At 44.8% G+C, this 20,981-nt stretch overlaps 1 protein-coding gene across 1 annotated transcript in view; it reads right to left on the bottom strand.

The window, feature by feature from the left end:
• The window catches only part of elovl5 (ELOVL fatty acid elongase 5), a 65,866-nt gene extending 49,513 nt beyond the window's left edge, over positions 1–16,353 (bottom strand). The window contains exons 1-3 of the mRNA XM_084322098.1: positions 16,199–16,353; positions 7,988–8,052; positions 6,199–6,386 (exon numbers count right to left, since the gene is read on the bottom strand). Coding sequence (XP_084178224.1) covers positions 6,199–6,386; positions 7,988–8,045 — 246 coding nt within the window. The 5' untranslated portion in view covers positions 8,046–8,052; positions 16,199–16,353. The remainder of the gene's footprint in view (positions 1–6,198; positions 6,387–7,987; positions 8,053–16,198) is intronic.
• Positions 16,354–20,981: the final 4,628 nt, after the last annotated feature.

Here is a 20,981-nt window from a genome sequence, read left to right as displayed (position 1 = left end):
CTACCCAGCCTCTCCAGTGTTTAGACCTCTACACTACCCAGCCGCTCCAGTGTTTAGACCTCTACACTACCCAGCTGCTCCAGTGTTTAGACCTCTACACTACCCAGCCTCTCCAGTGTTTAGACCTCTACACTACCCAGCCTCTCTAGTGTTTAGACCTCTACACTACCCAGCCGCTCCAGTGTTTAGACCTCTACACTACCCAGCCTCTCCAGTGTTTAGACCTCTACACTACCCAGTTGCACCAGTGTTTAGACCTCTACACTACCCAGTTGCACCAGTGTTTAGACCTCTACACTACCCAGCTGCTCCAGTGTTTAGACCTCTACACTACCCAGCTGCTCCAGTGTTTAGACCTCTACACTACCCAGTTGCACCAGTGTTTAGACCTCTACACTACCCAGCCTCTCCAGTGTTTAGACCTCTACACTACCCAGCCTCTCCAGTGTTTAGACCTCTACACTACCCAGCCGCTCCAGTGTTTAGACCTCTACACTACCCAGCCTCTCCAGTGTTTAGACCTCTACACTACCCAGCTGCACCAGTGTTTAGACCTCTACACTACCCAGCCTCTCCAGTGTTTAGACCTCTACACTACCCAGCCGCTCCAGTGTTTAGACCTCTACACTACCCAGCCTCTCCAGTGTTTAGACCTCTACACTACCCAGCCTCTCCAGTGTTTAGACCTCTACACTACCCAGCTGCTCCAGTGTTTAGACCTCTACACTACCCAGCCTCTCCAGTGTTTAGACCTCTACACTACCCAGCCTCTCCAGTGTTTAGACCTCTACACTACCCAGTTGCACTAGTGTTTAGACCTCTACACTACCCAGCCTCTCCAGTGTTTAGACCTCTACACTACCCAGCCACTCCAGTGTTTAGACCTCTACACTACCCAGCTGCACCAGTGTTTAGACCTCTACACTACCCAGCTGCTCCAGTGTTTAGACCTCTACACTACCCAGCTGCTCCAGTGTTTAGACCTCTACACTACCCAGCTGCTCCAGTGTTTAGACCTCTACACTACCCAGCTGCACCAGTGTTTAGACCTCTACACTACCCAGCTGCTCCAGTGTTTAGACCTCTACACTACCCAGCTGCTCCAGTGTTTAGACCTCTACACTACCCAGCTGCTCCAGTGTTTAGACCTCTACACTACCCAGTTGCACCAGTGTTTAGACCTCTACACTACCCAGTTGCACCAGTGTTTAGACCTCTACACTACCTAGTTGCACCAGTGTTTAGACCTCTACACTACCCAGCTGCTCCAGTGTTTAGACCTCTACACTACCCAGTTGCACCAGTGTTTAGACCTCTACACTACCCAGCCACTCCAGTGTTTAGACTTCTACACTACCCAGCCTCTCCAGTGTTTAGACCTCTACACTACCCAGTTGCACCAGTGTTTAGACCTCTACACTACCCAGCCTCTCCAGTGTTTAGACCTCTACACTACCCAGTTGCACCAGTGTTTAGACCTCTACACTACCCAGCCTCTCCAGTGTTTAGACCTCTACACTACCCAGTTGCACCAGTGTTTAGACCTCTACACTACCCAGCTGCTCCAGTGTTTAGACCTCTACACTACCCAGCTGCTCCAGTGTTTAGACCTCTACACTACCCAGTTGCACCAGTGTTTAGACCTCTACACTACCCAGCTGCACCAGTGTTTAGACCTCTACACTACCCAGCCGCTCCAGTGTTTAGACCTCTACACTACCAAGCCTCTCTAGTGTTTAGACCTCTACACTACCCAGCTGCTCCAGTGTTTAGACCTCTACACTACCCAGCCGCTCCAGTGTTTAGACCTCTACACTACCCAGTTGCACCAGTGTTTAGACCTCTACACTACCCAGCTGCTCCAGTGTTTAGACCTCTACACTACCCAGTTGCACCAGTGTTTAGATTTAGACCTCTACACTACCCAGTTGCACCAGTTAGTGACTTTTCTGTTACCAGTTTAGTTTGGTCAGTTAGTCTCCTGTGTTGTCTTCCTGCCTGTCTGCAATAAATAAGGCCTCCTGCCTTTGTCCAGCACTTGGGTCCTCCAAACCACGAAACCCTTCCAACCTGGAAACCCTTACATATCGCGTTTTTCAACTGTTTCCTGAGGCTTTTACACTGACCGGGCTTCCCTCCGCAAAACAAGAACCCCATCAGTTCATCATTCAGATCGACATGCTTATTCTACTAAATGTCAATAGAACCTTTATGGAACGTGTACAAAGTTGATGGTATATGTTGGAGCCAAAATGCCCTTCTGTTTATTTAGTTTTATTTTAACTCACGGTGCAGAGGTGTGGCATTATCAGTCACCATGGCAACCACCACAGGGGGTGGTTACCCATAATATACTGATCAGTGGGTGACGAGCCCCAGGTGCGCAAGGGGAATATAGCCAAACGGTTTTTGACCGTGTCTTGTCGTGTTCGTGTTGATGTGCCGTATAGGTCGGCGTTCAGTGTAATTAGTTAAAGAGTTTTTTGTATTATATTACTTGGTGGGAAAAAAGGTCAATAAATGGAAAATGATACGAGCACTCTGGACATTGAATTCTTCAAGCACGCGTCTAACTCAAGCCAGCCCACTTGCCCCTCGCAGTAGGCTTATAGGTAAAGGCTCTACAGTATATATATACAGTTACATACAGCTGGCACCAGTGTGAGTGCAGCCAATGGGACTATAATTACCATTCATTCACCGTAAAAGAACAACACAATTCCACTGGGCTTACGCCACACCTCTCAAACTGTCAAATAAGCACAAGAGATGTCACCGTCAGGTGGAGCCGGCAAAGGAACAAAGAAACCCCCGTCGATTTCAGGAATCGAGTCGACTTTTCTTTTCTAAAATAGTGCGTCGTCGTCTCAAAGGGGTGGAAACAATGTCCGGGCTGTGCTGCTGCGGCTCGCCTGCGAGGAGGAAGTATGAGGGATTTGATTGTTGGAAACAATGATTCTGTCAGAGGCCAGCTGTGTGCCGGCCGGTCCACCCGTTCCCTTTTTTCCGCCCCGTCTCCCGTGGCGTCCAGTGCAAGACGCCGCCGCCGCTCTCTGTGTCTAATCTGTGTCCGGTGGCTCGACTTAAACAGATGTGTCCTTCAGTTATTGGTGTAAAGTTATGGAATTCTCTCCATAGCGAGCTTAAGGGATGTAACAGTGTTTATCAATTCAAAAAAATGTATAAAAAAAAAATATTTAGTCAGTATGAAAATCTAAATGTTATCTGAATAGTGAGATCTTTTTTTTTCTTTTTTTTCTTCTCTTTCTTTTCTTTTTTATTCTTTATCATTATTATTATTATTTAAATTTTTCTTGTTTAACTGTGGATTGTGTTTCTTTTATAATGGTATAAATGATTATTTGTGTAAATAAGGTTGTACGCCGACCATTAAGAAAATACATGTTAGTTTAGGAATAAGGGGCAGGTAATTATAAGATGTATTCTTCTTCCTGCTCCTTTTGTCCATGGAATGGCTATTTATGATTTTTTAATGAAGAAACTATGATTGTATTATTCCATGTGGCAAATAAATAACTCTGAACTGAACTGAACTGAACTGAACTGAAAGAGAAAAGGATCCTCACAAGATCAAGACGCAAATCATCATATGACGCCCCGCGTCTGATCCGAGACAGAACGGCAGAGACAAGCGACGGAGGATAAGCACCGCCGACGACTCCTTATTCTGCTGCCCGGTCACTTGGGTCATCCTCCTCACAACAGCTCCTCTCAGTCCTCATCAACTCACGTCTCGTAGCCAAAGGAGACAGGGCTTTCTTTTTCTGTCGCTGCCGCCCAGACTTTGGAACAGTCTCCCGTCCCACATTAAGTCCTCCTGTCCCACTGTTGAGACTTTTAAATCACATCTAAATACCTTTTTTCTCTCTTGCTTTTAGTGCAGTTTGACGTCGCATTGTTTCATTCCTATCTTGTCTTACTTTATTATTTCATTGTACATCTTTACTGTATTCTATTGTCTTTGTGCCGTTTTATCGGCACATGTTATATACTGCAGTTTTGTTTTGTTCTTTGTTATTGCTATGTCTTTTATTGTAATGACTGGAAAAGCACTCGCAACTATTTCAATAAAAGTGACTTGCCTTGATTTAAAAAATAAGAAAATGGCAATGTTATCTTTACAGAATCATTCGGCGAGAGTACAAACACCAACATATCAGCACGGATCTGTCTACAGTCACAAATTATGTACACAACGTGCCGTCATGTGATGGATGCACCGGTGGCCTCAGACATTTGCAATATGTCCGTTTGCACCAATATATTTGTTTAGTTTCATTTTTTTTTGGCACTCTAATATACCCTTTGTTAAGTCGCCAACCCTGGGTCCGCGGGAGTGCCGGCCTCTCGACCGCGTGGGTCGACTAGAAGCCCTTTTACACAATGCTGACCGCAGCCCTGCTCTCGCCTGATCTGGGTCAATCAACAACCCAATCAGCCCGTTCAACCAGTTCGAAGTTCCCGGGTTAACTGGGTTTGTGTAACAGAAACACCACAGTTCACGCGTGCCGCCCCCCCCCCCCCCCCCCCCCCCATCAGAGAAAACAAGACAAACTGACGAGTTCAAACTCCACAATTACATCCGCAAGGATGAGTGGTGGATCCTCGATGTGAAGAGACCCAGGAGCGGCACTCCAGTTCAACCTTTTTTAATCACATGTTGCCACCACACACCAAGACACCCTTCCTCTGTGTGCATGCCGGTGATTCGATGATCAAAAGACCCAGGTGGGGTCAATTATAGATGCCGGCAACCTGCACAACAGGCTCCTGCCAACAGGGGGAGCCTCAACAATACCAGCGACTTCGGGGTTACTGAGAAGCGCTCTATAAATTAAATGAATTATTATTATTATAATTATTACCAGGCACACAGAGTCTTATGATGGAGGTTATAACAACATTAAGAAATTTATCCAACACGCCTCCCTTTGGAAAAGCATTCTGTTCCCACCTCTCTGTAGCTATCCAACACGCCTCCCTTTGGAGAAGCATTCTGTTCCCACCTCTCTGTAGCTATCCAACACGCCTCCCTTTGGAGAAGCATTCTGTTCCCACCTCTCGTGGCATCTTCACTGTCTCAGTGCTCGTGTAATGGAATTCACTCGAGCTGTGGTTATCACTGTTAAAGTTCCCCCAGCTAACATTCCTCTGGATGCTTTCTTCTTGTACGGGATGACCGGGTGAATTTGTTATGTATTTCGTCATGTCGTGACAAATCACGTTACGGACAAAATGTGATTCAGAGCCTGTTCTTCTTTACTGTAAACCCTGTCATCCTTGTGGGGCAATAAGGACTTGGATCAACCTCAACACAAAACAGAGTTTTCCTCACTCTGTGAAGCACAATGCAATGCCTCATCTGCAGTGATGTTGTGTCAAATGAAAAAGGTGGCTAAACTATGAACTACTGTAACTAACCAACCAACCAACTGCACAAACAGAAAACAATTTACCAATCAATATAGATAGATAGATACTGTGGCTGGACAGACAGACAGACAGACAGACAGACAGACAGACAGACAGACAGACAGACAGACAGACAGACAGACAGACAGACAGACAGACAGACAGACAGACAGACAGACAGACAGACAGACAGACAGACAGACAGACAGACAGACAGACAGACAGACAGACAGACAGACAGACAGACAGACAGACAGACAGACAGACAGACAGACAGACAGACAGACAGACAGACAGACAGACAGACAGACAGACAGACAGACAGACAGACAGACAGACAGACAGACAGACAGACAGACAGACAGATAGATAGATAGATAGATAGATAGATAGATAGATAGATAGATAGATAGATAGATAGATAGATAGATAGATAGATAGATCAATAGATAGCAGTAAAATAGATCAATAGATTAAGGTAAATGAGCACCATTGCACAGTAAACACAAATGAAAAGTGGACAGTGCACAGTAAATTTCGCAGAGTAAATTTTACTCAAACAGTACATTTGACTCAAACAGTACATTTTACTCTTATTGTACTCAGTTTGAGTCAAATTGAAATTATTTTTTTTTCAAATTGAAATGTACTGTGTGAGTTCACCCTCCACTACAGCCCCATCCTCCTCCTTTGTCGTCACCGAACTCACACAGTAAATGTACAACCGAAACGCCCCCCCGGTGGCGCAGCGCGGCGCGGCCTCACCTCATAAAACATGTAGAAGGACAGCACGGTGAGACCCAGGTTGTAGAAGACCAGGAGCCCGCGGCAGGAGTACGGCTGCCTCTGGCTCATGTACTTGGGCCCCAGCCACACGATCAGGAGGTAGATGAGCGTCAGCGCCAGCGTCGGCGGGTAGTGGTCCAACAGCAGCCATCCTCGCACACGCTGATCTGGGACCAGCATGCAGGACAGACATAAGAGACCGTTTGAAGCGCAGTGTGGTGTGTGTGTGTGTATGTGTGTGTACGTGTGCGTGTGTGTGTGTGTGTGTACGTGTGCGTGTGTGTGAGTGCGTGTGTGTGTGTGTGTGTGTGTGTGTGTGTGTGTGTGTGTGTGTGTGTGTGTGTGTGTGTGTGTACGTGTAGGGGGTTGATAGCTTCAAAAATGGCCTACAACTCATTTTGGAATAGTATTTCCCCCAAGGGGGGGCTATTGTTTTAGATTGTCACTATGATCAGATGAAAGATAGTGATATATTGCAGTATCGATCGAAACATTAAGAATTGTGGCGCGGAGCGACACCACAGTATATACAGGCAGCTCTCCGGTGATTCCCAGCCTTGCTTGGAAACTCTCCGTGAACAGTTGTTAAGATAGCAGCCTGACACTGCACACTGCACACTGCATACTGTATAGTGTATACTGAGCAGCCCTACTGGTTATGGGGCAGATGAGTTGTAGGGTGAGGAGGTGGAAGATGGCATCAGACATGGAGGTATGTTTGCTTAATAATGCCTGGAAAAGCTTCTCCTGTGGCAACAAGGAGGTGCAAAAAAGGCCGGCAGCATTCCAGCAGTATGACATCACACACTATCATGTGACGATAATAACAGGCGTGAATGAAAGCTCTGTGATCATGAGCCGTTGTTGTTGTTTTTCCCTCAAAAAATGCACAGTACGGTTACTGTATTTAACGCTATTGATATCTGAATAAAGACAGATGAATAAATGGTGCATTTTATATAGTGCTTTTATCCAAACAATTTGTTCCTCACATTTGACCCATTCCCTCACACATTCACACACTGATGGCAGGGGCAACCATAAGTGTCTTGCTCAAGGACACTTCGACACGCTGCCCGGGAGGATCAGGAATCGAACCGGGAACCTCCGGATTACCAGACGACTGCTCTACCTCCTGAGCCACTGTCGCCCCGCCCCGGATACGTAAATATTATCATTTGAAATAAGGTATGATGATCAATTAAATAATTATAATGTTTCTCTTAATTACCACATCCTCCATCGTGTTGGACCTCTGTCAACGTGTTTGTTGTGTTTGTCATAATGCAGTGGAGGAACGTATCTACTGTACCTGACATACAGACACGGGCAGAATCAGGTTGATAAGAGATGATGTCTGTATATCTGTACATCTTCAATCAGTACACCAGCCAGCACTAATATGCAGTAAGTATATAGACAGTCTCAAAGTGACAACGATAATATTCTAAAAGGACCCTAGTTTGAAATTTTCCTGTTGGATTGTTTGCTAATGCTAATAGTTGACAGGAAATACACTTGGGTCCAACATAATTCCAGCAGTGAAACCGTCTATATAACAAACTATTCTGCGTGCTTGGAATATTCCACGAGGGACTATAACAGGACAGAGCACAACAAGTTTCCAAATTGACTACTGCTTGAGTGAGAGAGAAAATCAGGCCCTTATTCCACAGGTCAAAGGGCACAAAGGAAGATGAAGGGACATACCACATGAAGAAGATGAAGCAGACAGTATCATGTTTAAACTAAAATGCCAAAGACTTACCTCTGGGACCCATCCATGACTCTATGTGGACGTTTAGTTTATCAGTGGACGTCTCCATTTATCACCTGAAAAGTTAAGGGAAGGTTGATGAACAATCACGTGCATGATGCAAAACTTGTGTCTTACACATTAACAGCATTGTCACATGTAGACGGAAAAACGTAGACGTAATTCACATGCTGCATGGTACATTATTACTCACGGTTTGAGCAGAGCTAGGCTGGTAAAGATATGCCTCCTAAAGTGTGTAAACGGAAGTACAGGAAGTACCGGCTACAGGCTTTCCGGTTTCGACAAAACAATTATAGAAACGTGTGAAGTGCACAATATTTCCTCGTTTAAAAGCCACTGCAACGGCTTTTTGCCTGAAGAATTTACTACATGACCGGGACGTTCTATAGCTTGTTTGCCGACAGGATTCGGGAAAAGTTTGGTCCGTTCGGAGGCAGCTTCTAGGGAAAGTACAATACACTGGAAATTCTACCCCATACACACTTTCGGCCGTAGTTCTTTACCAGGCGTTATCTCACGGAGGAGATACAACTGGGAACGGGGTTAGAGCAGAGCTGACTCACTAGGTCAGGGGTCGGCAACCTGCGGCCTCGAGGCCGCATGCGGCTCTTTAGCCAATCAGCTGCGGCTCCCTGGCCCAAAAAAAAATTTAAATTAAAAAATTTAACTTTTTTATTAATTTTTTTTTCTTATTTTGGAGATCGATGTCATACTGTGACACTGAAATGAAAAAATATTTCATCAACTAAGATATTTAGTCAACAAAAGGCTTACCTGTATGCCTGATATGTGGTGCGAAATTTGCGAACAATGAAAAATAAATTTTTATTTGATAGATTTTCCACAAATAAGGGAAGGACTCTAATAGAGCTGCATAGTTCAGGGTTTTATTTCAAAGTAGGTCTACAGATGCCAGTGTTTTTTCTCCTTTTCTGTGTTTCATTTCAAAGTAGGTCTACACATGGTATTCTTTTTTCAAAGTGGACTACTTTCTATTTTATAAATGTTCCACAAATAAGGGAAGGACTCAAATATACCTGAATAGTTCAGGGTTTTATTTCAAAGTCGGTCTACAGACACCAGTGTTTTGTCTCCTCTTCTGTGTTTTATTAAAAAATAGGTCTACACAGCCAGTATTTTTTCTCCTCTTCATAAGAGTTTGAGGTTTCCCTTTGTTATAACAGGTAAAAACAGCAATTAAAAAGTCAAATCTTTTCTTTTTGTTGCTTTATAATCCCATTAATGCAACAAACTGTGTGCTATAAGTATAAAGTATAATAAATCGCAAATTACTTTGGGTATGCTATGCAATTGTCAGGTGTTTTATGCTAAATGTGGGGTATGCTTGGGGATATATAAAACGTTATACACTGTGTTATCTTCATTTTAAGGGTAAATAGGTTGTGCGGCTCCCTGAGCATTTTATTTTGTGGGACGGGGGAAAAGTGGCTCTTTTGATAGTAAAGGTTGCTGACCCCTGCACTAGGTGAACTGCAGAAGAAGAGCAATTACATTGAACATGAATTGCACATCATCACACTACTGTCTGGAAAAGGTGTTGGAAGCAGCAAGTGTACAACTGCAGACGTCACGTGGTCCGTATATATTGTACACAGAGGCATAGAAAGTAACTAAGTAAGTAAGTAACTGAAAGAAACTGAATTGATAACAAATTCAACTCAATACATTATAGGATTATTATGTATTTAGCCTTCAAGGATAGACACGTGACGATAGGCTTATAAGTAGATCAAACTTAACTTGAGTTTAAGCAGTTTATATGCCTGCAGATTAGAATACTATTAAAACATACTTAATACAATATGAAAAGGCTTAGTAGTGACTATGAAGTGTACCCCAATACTCTTCCTAATCCTATGACTGATTAGCCTGTGTAAACACTATACTTGTAGCCTAATCACACGAGTAAAGCATGTAAAGTATAGATTACATTAGACAAGTGATGAAGTATAGGCTACATACATCATTCGACCAGCACTGCTTTGACACAAATGTCTGATAGTTGGCTTTCAGCTATCGATAGTTCAATGCTGGTGGGTGCTATTATGTTAGACTTCAGTGCCGCATTTGATGTGATCGATCACAATCTTTTAATACAAAAACTCATCTGCTATGGTTTTAATAACTCAGCAATTTTATTTTTCAGGAGTTATTTGTCCTCGAGGTCTCAGAGGGTCTATTTTAATGGTGCTTTGTCAGGCAGTAGAATGCGGTGTCCCACAGGGGAGTTGCCTGGGGCCCTTCTTATTCTCTATTTTTACTAATGATATGCCTTTTTCTATACATCAGGCTAGTCTGACTTCATATGCTGATGATTCAACCCTTTATTATGCTGCAGCTACAAACTCTGAGCTCAATCAGGTTTTGGCTGGTGAATTGGACATTTTATATGACTGGATAAAAACAAATAATGCTTAACATATCAAAAACTGTTTGTATGCTTTTTGGGACCAATCAAAGATTGGCACGTAAACCTACATTGGTTCTACAAATTGCAGGTCAACCTATACAGCAGGTTGAAAAAACTAAGCTTCTAGGCCTTTGGCTTGATAGTACTTTATCATGGTCTGATCACATAAACAAAACTGTTTTTAAAATGGGTAGAGCTGTTGCTACTGCCAGGAAATGTGCACCATTCCTTCCATTTGCACTGTTTAATCAGATTGTTTGTGCTTTGGTTTTGTGCCACTTGGATTACTGTTCTGCAGTGTGGGCTTCTGCTTCAAAACAGTTGCTAAATAGGTTACAAGTGGTACAAAATAAGGCAGCAAGACTCGTTCTTGGTTTTTCATATAGGACTAGTGTTGTTCAAATGCATGAACGTCTTAGTTGGCGGAGTGTTGAGAAAAGACTTTCTGCCAACCTTTTAATTTGTTTTCATAAAGTGATCACAACCCACAGTCCTAAATATATCACGGATAAAATAATTTACAGCTCAAATGTGCACATGCATTTTACCAGAGCGGCAAGTCGAGGGCAGATTATTCTACCCCATGCAAATACTAACAGTATGCAAAGAACAGTTTTATATAGGGCTATCAGGGCATGGAATTATCTTCCAAGTGACATACGTGACATAAGGGGTGTAGCAAGCTTCAAAAATAAATTTAAATCTTACATGTAGCCAATATTGACAATGCTGAGTTATGCAATATGTTACCGTTGATGTACATATTTTGATATAATTTGTTTGTGTGTTAATGTTGTTGTGTTTCCTTGGTTGGTATGTCTTGCTATGTTTTAATTGTATTATGTTTTAATTGTATATGTTGTAGTGTTTTAATGTTGTCTCGGACCCCAGGAAGACTAGTTGACCTCTTGGCGTCAGCTAATGGGGATCCTTTGCTAATAAACAAATAAACAAACACTGGGTAAAAACACATCAGATAAATTATGACTAAGTCATTTAAAAATATGTTCGGGTTAATCGCATGCAGCAAGCATAGTTTTAACCATGAATGAATGAGAACTTTATTTAACAGATTGCAGAATGGGTACAATACAGTACGGCTCAATACACACAATTGTTAAGGGGATGCAGACCTGAGAAAGACGTTTGTCTTGTTTATACATCAGGGTCCCCCATTTTCAATTCATAGTGAACGCACAAAATGCCTGTTATTGGCCACATGTTGCATGAGTGGCCCCTAAGCAGCGTGACGTCTCTGTTAACACTTTGAGTGCCAACGACGAAAATCTCGTTGTTGGCCGCCATGCATTGAGTGCCAACAACGAGAAATCTCGTTATTTAATCATTATTGCTTTTATTAGCGATATCCATACATTTTTCATCAATCCAGCCTCACGTTATAATTGAGACTGGCTCTGACCTCGAAAAGGGCAAATACCGCCCCCTATCGTCTCCCGGATGGTATTGCACCCATTGGATTGGACTCAATGGAAATGCATGGGGGAGGGGGAAAAAACGGATTCCACATTTTACTTCTCAGGCAATGTACCCCGAGAATACTGCATTCATTGGGGACCCTCAGAGCAGCGTGGAATATGTGTTTCGAGTACATAACGTTGGATCAATAAACGCGATCGATATTTGGAATGGCGATTAGGAATTGGAATAATCTTTTTGCAGAACATCTGATGTGAGGTAAGGAATCTATTTTACCAGTCTTGGGGTAATCAGATGTTTTTTTTCACATATTATCGATAATCTAGCATTTATTTGAAAACGATTCATAAATCAGCCGGAAAATGACAACGTGTTGTGTGTATTACACTAAAGGAGATTCCTGCGGAATATATGTTTTTCTCTAGAAATGTCCCCAAACTTCCGTTTTTTGAAACGGTATAAAACGGAAATGTACTGATGAAAAAACAATCCGTTTCGTACATGTTGACTGCAAGCAAGTCATTGATAAGCGACGGGCGTATTAGACGCATATAGAATATAGAAATAGCTCCATGAAAATCATGAAATATCGGAAAATCAGTCGCAAAAGGCTGCCATTCAAGCGATAAATCGTGCGCCCCCTGCTGGCACTCAATGATTAATATACATCTGCACATGGTGTGATCAGTGTTGCGATGCTTATATCAACACTGGTTGCACGCACGCTAATGACGCCACGTGCACGCGCGCTCCCAGGCGCGTGCGCGCGCTCCTGCGCATGCGCATACATGTTCCCTCACATAAGGACAGACTAATTGCCTCTACGAATGGAATGTAACACCTGACGACCGGCGCTATTGTTATGCAAAGTAGCCAGGTGGGTACTGCGAGTTGACGCATCAGTCGAGTGCAGCGCATTCCTGTGTGCACGCACGTGCACATCCGTGCGTGTGCGTGCATGCGCTTCTGCTCACAAAACTTTGGTTCCTCGTCCCATGAGCAACGCATCACTGGGTGTGATATCCTGGGTATCAAAGTAGCATGTTGTCAAAAACACTCTCAAAAAACACCTACGTGAGACTGCAATTCGAAACTGGCCCCTACAAATGTCCTAACCTAGTTGTACAGTAAATGACCAAGTAAGGCTTTGTCAATATTCAAATGTACAGTGTAAAATGTGTGTGTGTGCCCCCCCCCCCCCCCCCCACCTCCAATGTACAGCCCTCACCCAACCCACCCAACCCCACCCCACCCAACCAACCTCCTCCAATGTACAGTTTCTATGCCAAATGTATATACACTCCTTTTCTGGACACTTTTGTATCACAAACAGTACTGTATTTACAAATCTGATATGTCATAAATGTATAGATGTAGCAGTACTGTCTATCTGTATGTCATGTATGTCATATATGTTATGATGAATTGAAAATGGGGGACCCTGATGTAAACAAGTCGAAAGTCTTTCTCTGGTCTGCATCCCCTTAACAATTGTATGTATTGAGCTGTACTGTACTGTACCCATTCTGCAATCTGTTAATAAACTTTTCAATCAATCAATCAATCACCATAATCGGAGGCAAACCACTTTGGTTGCCTTGGGTTAAATTAATGATATACCATAGGTTGCCGGCTCTATTTGTCTATGGAGAAGTACCCCTTCTTTGCATGGCTATAACTTTTTAAATTCTATTGCTACATTGCCATTATTAGGGCCCATTCAAAGTCCTATATGTATTGTTCATTGTGTAGCAACGTTAAACTTTTTCATTCACATATTCATAGTAAAGTATGGTCTAATGTATAAGTATGTTTTCATCTCTTTCTGCAGCTTTCTCCAGAACGTGATCTATAGCCCCAAATGCATTATATTGATGATGCAATACAGTTTTATGGCAATCAGCGCGATATAAAAAATTCCAACTAGACGTACTTCTAGAAGTTACTACACGTCATCTGATGTTGACCGGATGGGCTAGGGGGCGTTTATAATTCCGTGGGCAGCGTTATACCAATCATCTAATGTGGGTCAAATGTTGATAATAGCAGTTAGTATCGAAGACGGTAACGTTACACGCTGAAACTCACCCCAGTCTCTCTCCGCGCGCCGTTGGGCGATCATCGTCGAGTTGAAATCTTATCATTATGGGATGTAAATTTACCCGGTCCATCTCCAGCTTGTATAATGGTATATACGTCCAAATCATGTTGTTTATCGAGTTATTGGCAATCGATCACTGTGTAGTGTGACGAGCCAGAGTCGCGGGACCTATAGCGAGTGCCGGAAGTACTACGGTCGTCTAGGACAACCTCTATTCAACATCCTGTTTGGCGATTGCGCCGATCGGCCACCAGATGGCGCTCCTGAACCGCCAGAGAGCTCAGTGGGTCCTGCTGGTGGATCTCAGGCCAGCGGAGGGGACATATGAATCCGATCGCAGATTTTTGAAATATTGATATAAGGACGCTGTACAGCGTCCCCCGGCAACTTGAGCATGGCCAGCAATGACGTGAAAAGACGTTTCATGGCAGTCAAAGTGTTAATCAGAGATGAGCCACATGCGGAGAGCATGCATGTAAACAGTCCGAGGCTACAGTGCTGTCCCGGCTGTGGCCTGTAGCTACTGTATGTACTGTAATGTGTCTGTGGTGGGTAAGGGTTTATATTATTTCTCCAAAAGATACAACTTTGGACGTAACACAGACTGTACTAATTTTGAATGGCACATAAACAGCGGCAATGTGTACTTATCGCTGTAGATGTCAGTGAACGTGAATTCTTAATCATTATAAACAGTTATAGTAGTAACACAATCTGGGATTTGAAACGTACAACACTGACTGTAGCAGGGATTAGTTGGTTGTAGTTGCGCTACACCGCGGGGCAGAGCATACAAATGTCCTAACCCAGTTGTACAGTAAATGACCAAGTATGGCTTTGTCAGTATTCCAATGTACAGTGTACAGTGTGTGTGTGTCCCCCCCCCCTACCCAACACCCCCCACCTCCAATGTACAGCCCCCCCCCACCCCCCCCCACCCACCCAACCCCACCCACCTACCCAACCTCCTCCAATGTACAGTTTCTACGTCAAATGTATATACACTCTTTTTCTGGACTCTTCTTGTATCACAAACAGTACTGTATTTGCAAATCTGGTATGTCATAAATGTATAGATGTAGCAGTACTGACTATCTGTATGTCATATATGTTATGATGAATTGAAAATGGGGGACCCTGATGTAAACAAGACGAAAGTCTTTCTCTGGTCTGCATCCCCTTAACAATTGTATGTATTGAGCTGTACTGTACTGTACCCATTCTGCAATCTGTTAATAAACTTTTCAATCAATCAATCAATCAATCAATCAATCAATCAATCAGACAAGATACCATAGCAAAGCTATCTTGGAATGACTTTGTCAAAAATCTTAAACTCCCCAATCATCATCACCACCACCACCACAACACTCAAAAGTTTTCACCTGGGAAAAAAACAAGTGCGTTTGGGTTAAATAATGACTATATACAACGACAATAACCTAATAATAGACACAGGATTGCAGTCTAGTCTGGTTAATACAGGATATAGCACGTAGTGGGTGGCGCAGATGGATATTATGATAAAACAACATTTTCCTAACTTGAACAATAGGAGGAACATTGGTGTCATTATTTACATCCGATAGACGCGCCTGGCTACAGCAGAGGTCACCGACACCGAGCATCACCCCCCCCCCCCCCCCCCCTCCCTGGACTTTGATTGATTGATTGATTGATTGATTGATTGATTGATTGATTGATTGATTGATTGAAAACGTTATTTAACAGATTGCAGAATGGGTACAATACAGTATGGCTCAATACACACAATTGTTAAGGGGATGCAGACCAGAGAAAGACTTTCGTCTTGTTTACATCAGGGTCCCCCATTTTCAATTCATCAAGACATAACATAACACGACATACAGATAGACAGTACTGTGCTACATCTATGTATGTATGACATACCAGATTTACAAATACAGTACAGTACAAATACAGTACATGTATGACATACCAGATTTGCAAATACAGTACTGTTTGTGATACAAAAAAAGAGTCCAGCACAACTATTCGCATCCGCGTCTTTCTATAGTAGAACAACAGCGCGGCACAAATCTGACCAGTGCTCAAAGTGAACCATTCGCCCCCTGAGACGCGTCGACCGACGAGACACATTCGTTTTTCCCCAGCAGAACAACAACAAGGTATCCAGATTGAACCGTATATCCACATAGAAGAACCGTATGATATCCAGATTGAACCGATGTATCCCACAGCTACATACCTTTAGGAGGAGAACACTGCTGTCACACCTCGGCTGGCCGCTCTGCTCTTCTGCACAACGTACTGTACCGCCTCGTCGCTCCTCCTCAGTGGAACCAGGAGGGAGGAGGGAGGGAGGAGGGAGGGACACGTACCGCTGGCCGGCTGCCCGAGAGAGCGTTCAAACTCCGGCGTGAGGACGGAGTGACCCACCCACCCACCCCGCCGTACACTACAGTAGGCTACAGTACAGCTGCTGCAAGGATGATGGGCTGCTGATGATCGGATGTGATCTCTGGATTTACACTCCTATCAAATCTTAATTACCCGCCGCCCATAAAGCCAAATTCGATCATGAGATGAGATACTGCCTACCAGTATACTGACTGTGTGTGTGTGTGTGTGTGTGTGTGTGTACCAGACCCAGTGTGTGTCTCTCCTGTCTGTCTGTCTGTCTGTCTGTCTGTCTGTCTGTCTGTCTGTCTGTCTGTCTGTATGTCTGTCTGTCTGTCTCTCTCTCTCTCTCCCTCCCTCCCTCCCTCCCTCTCTCTCTCTCTCTGTAATGTGTGTCTCTCTGCATTAGAAAAAAAAAAGTATTCTCATATTTTGAGTGTAAGATCAAGCAGATAAACAATGACACTTTTCTTTTACATTTATCTAGGATGAATCATCTCCCCCCCCCCCCCCGGGGGTAGTGTGTGATACTGGCTACACTAGACAGGCCTGTGTATAAAATAACGGGCCACCAGGATGTCCGAAAATCTATACCTTATATGGAAGAGTCTTTGAACACACTATCTATAGGTTCTTGAATAATGAATATTATTTATTATACTAAAGTTCATATTATTATATTATATCATTATACTTGTAAAATTAAATAAATAAAAAAAACTATTTTCTTGTGTGACATTATTCGAGAACCTACTGTATAGATTCAGTTTACTATCCTTTGACAACAAAGTGAGGTAATGTTCCATTACGGATACAATTCAGCACATAATTACATAAAATGCTAGTCATTAGCGTCATCTAGTGGTAGAAATGGCATAATTCAGTTTAAAGGGAAATGCCACCCCTTTTAATGATTCATCCTAGATAAATTTAAAAAAAAAAAATGCATTGTTTATCTGCTTGATCTTACACAAAAAATATGAGAATACACAGTGGGTGACAATATTGTCACAAGGAAAGATGAAATTACATACCTGGGTTCCATCATAGAGGCAAATCTTTCCTGTGACAAAATGGCAACCAATGTAATAAAAAAAGTCAACCAACGAACACGATTCTTGTACCGGATCTCCTCTCTGGTAAACAAGAATACCCTGAAGACTCTAACAGGAGCACTCATTCAAGGGTATACTACGACTATTGTTGTGAAGGGCCAGATTAAACTGAGAATCTACCTTTATCGTTTGATATACTTTGTATATTATTTATATATATATACACGGAATATCCCTTTACCTGCGTTCAAACCAGAGTAATATTCGCTCTCCTATTGGACAGCGCCCCCAGGCGCCAGCGCGCAAGCCCCCAACGGCAGGTTCAAAGACAAGTTCAGGCATGTCAGAACATGCCCGGAGTCAGCGTATTGATACCAGACAAAGACTGCGGTTTGGGACTAGATATTCACTTAAGTATAAATACAGCGCAAGGTGCGCACACCAGTAGTTCAGCCTCGTTCAGTACCTTACCCACCTTCACCACGAGTCAACGTGCAGTGAAGTGAGCAACCTTGCGTCTAACAGAGCATTGAGGACCACGTGCGAATAGAATAGTAAAAGTGTCAGAGTTTAATGCAGTAACGTCGAGTTCGACCTAATCTAATGTGAAGTAAATAGTCGTTCAGTTATTGTATATTGTGCGGCCACAATTCGTTCGTGTGTAGCATTACCCAGCGGTTCGTCGTGTCTTTAGCTAGTGCACTTAGCCAGGGTGTGTGGCCTAAATACGTCGCCCACACCCGAGGAGGCCTAGTCGGAGAACCGTTGGACATGTACACAGGAGAATCGGCGTCGGCGATTGCAGAACCATTACTGGTTGGATTATATTGATTTGGAACGTGGTACCCGGAGAAGAGCATCGTTGATTTCCACTGTCGTTTGGGATTCAACCTTGTGAGGATTACAACTCGGGCCGGCCTCGTGGACGGGGGCTGGCTAGCTGTCATCAATGCTATCTAGCATTTGGATTACAATTATTACTTTGCTGCTGATCAAGGGAGTTTACAAGGACCGACTCTTGTACCTGGAGTCTCTTTATTCCTCATTGAATCAGACGGAGTACCCGAACATTCCTCTACCCTCCAGGCCTTACACCCCCGGAGGGAACCCATTGTCTCCAGGCGGTACCAGTGTTGCCCTATCTAGTTGCTACTATACGACAGGTGGTGTCAACTTAGACCCATCGTAGGATTCCTGCTATTCTTAGTGACTCATGCTATTGACTGACTTTACGCATATTCTTCGCCATACAAGCGCGACCCTAATTCTCATTCTGTACCTAATGTTGCCTAATAATAATAAATTACCCTCAAATACTATTTCTTTGTCAATGCCGTGTTCTTGTGGGTGTTCACCATCTATATTTTATGTACTGTCTGGCCAGTAATTAAAGTACATAACTAGCAGTGGTTTAATCTATCACAATCTTTAATACAGTCAGGGTTTTGTAACCCCTCAGTTACAATTGGTCCTTCGAGCCGGAGGGTATCAGTGTAATATTTAATATAATATTAATATTGACATGGCCAGCGGTGAACACTCTCCAAGCGGCTCCCCTAAGCTAGAACGCCCGCAGCGCAAACGTCAGCTACCTCCATATCTGGAGGAATTCGCTTTCGTTCTACCCCCTAGCTTATCTAAACAGACGTTAAATACGGATAGATCGGATAGTTTAAGCATGTCCAATCCTATCGACTTGGCGACCCTGCCAGTAGAGACCCCAGTGGGTTCAAACGAAACTGACTCAGCTCACGGGGGGGACCAAGTGAGACATGACGTGACTATACCTCCAGACAGCGTCACCGGGATAGACCCCGGAGCGCTCCAGGATAAAGAAAGCGCTCCAGGGATAGAACCCGACACACAACCAAGAGAAGAGAACCGCGCCCAGGAGATAGACCTCGGAGCGCGCCAGGAGAACAGATCTCCAACAAGCCCTGTCAGCACCCGATCACCTCCGTCAGTGTCATCCCCCAGCGAGGCGGACCAGAGACTGGCGCAAGCCTTGATCGCCACGCTGACAGCCTCAACCGAAAGAGACCGACTCCAGGGTGAGCGCGACCGGCTTCAAGCAAAGACGCTTAGTGAGCGCGAACACTCTGCCACGGAAAGAGAGCGCCTCCACGCGCAACTCCAAGCACAAGCCCTTAGTGAGCGCGAACACTCTGCAGCGGAACGAGAGCGCCTCCGGGCGCAACAATTAAGTGAGCGCGAACACTCTGCCGTGGAACGAGAGCGCCTCCAGGCTCAACAGATGAGCGAGCGCGAACAACGAGAGCGCCTCCAGGCGCAAGCCCTTAGTGAGCGCGAACACTCTGCAACTGAACGAGAGCGCCTCCAGGCGCAACAAAGGAGTGAGGACGACCGCATAAGACTGGAGGAGAGGCGCCTTCAGACGGAAGAGAACATCGCACGAGACCGCGCCAATGCACAGCGCGACGCCGCCAATGCACAGCGCGAAGCAGAGCGCGACGCCGACAATGCGAAGCGCGAAGCAGAGCGCGACCGGCTGCAGGCGCAGATGATAGAACAATTGATCGCCAGGGCGACACCCCCTATCTCCGCACGGAGCTCCCGGAGATCATCACGACAAGGGTCTAGGGCACCTTCCCCTACCCGACAAAGCTACCCGGGACCCGGCCAACAGGAGGAACCTGTCTACGTCTCCGAGCCCCCTCCCCGACCGGTCCATACGAGACCCAGCCAACGGGAAGAACCGGCCTACGTCGCCGAGAGACTAACTAGAAGACTCCAGGACCTAGAAGAGGAAGAGGAGGAATATCAAGCCCACCAGCACGAACATACTTTGGACCAGGAGGCCCAGTACAGCCCCGACTTCAGCCCCGAGTCACTGCACTACAAACCCCCTACCCAACTCACGGGTGAGTTTGACGTACAGTCAGCACCGAGGAACAGCACCTGGGGACCCGGCCTCTGGTACCCACCAAGTACTAACCCACGACCACACGTATGGGGAGACTCGCCCAGGAGGCCTCTTCCCCTACGCTCACCAATGTACCAGCCATCCATGGCATCGTACCTTGGCACACCGACGTTCCCAGACTTTACGCGCGAGGACAGAGCACAGTACACGGAATTACGCATGTGTTTGGAGACTATGATGTCCGATGTCCCCGACGAGTCGTACAAATATGCCATCATCCTCAAGCATCTCAAGGTGCCCAGAGCGCATAACATAGCGCTGGCATATTCCAACTCAAGCACCCCATACTCCGCGGCTCTGGTGGCCCTCGACCAGCGTTATGGACGCATATGGGATTACGTGATCCAAGAAATACGGGATATCGACCGCCTCCCCCCAGCCAAAGACAATAGAGCACTGGATGACCTCTCTATCAAGGTACAATCCCTCGTGGGGATGCTGGGGTCCCAAAAGGAGAAGGGGATGCAAATTCTAATGTGGAGCGAATACTGGAGAAGCTCCCTCCAGCCCGCCAAGAGCGTTTTCGGCGGCAGAGAGACCACCGTGATCCCAACGGCCCAGAGCCATCCCTCCTAGACCTGGCCGCTTTCCTCGCAAGGGAAGTTAGCAGCCTACGACTGGACACATTTGTG

Source organism: Notolepis coatsorum (assembly GCF_963971535.1).
Source record: "Notolepis coatsorum genome assembly, chromosome: 9".
NCBI classification, from domain to species: Eukaryota; Metazoa; Chordata; class Actinopteri; order Aulopiformes; family Paralepididae; genus Notolepis; species Notolepis coatsorum.
The sequence above is the reverse complement of the archived record's forward strand: the minus strand, read 5'-3'. Positions and strand labels throughout refer to the sequence as shown.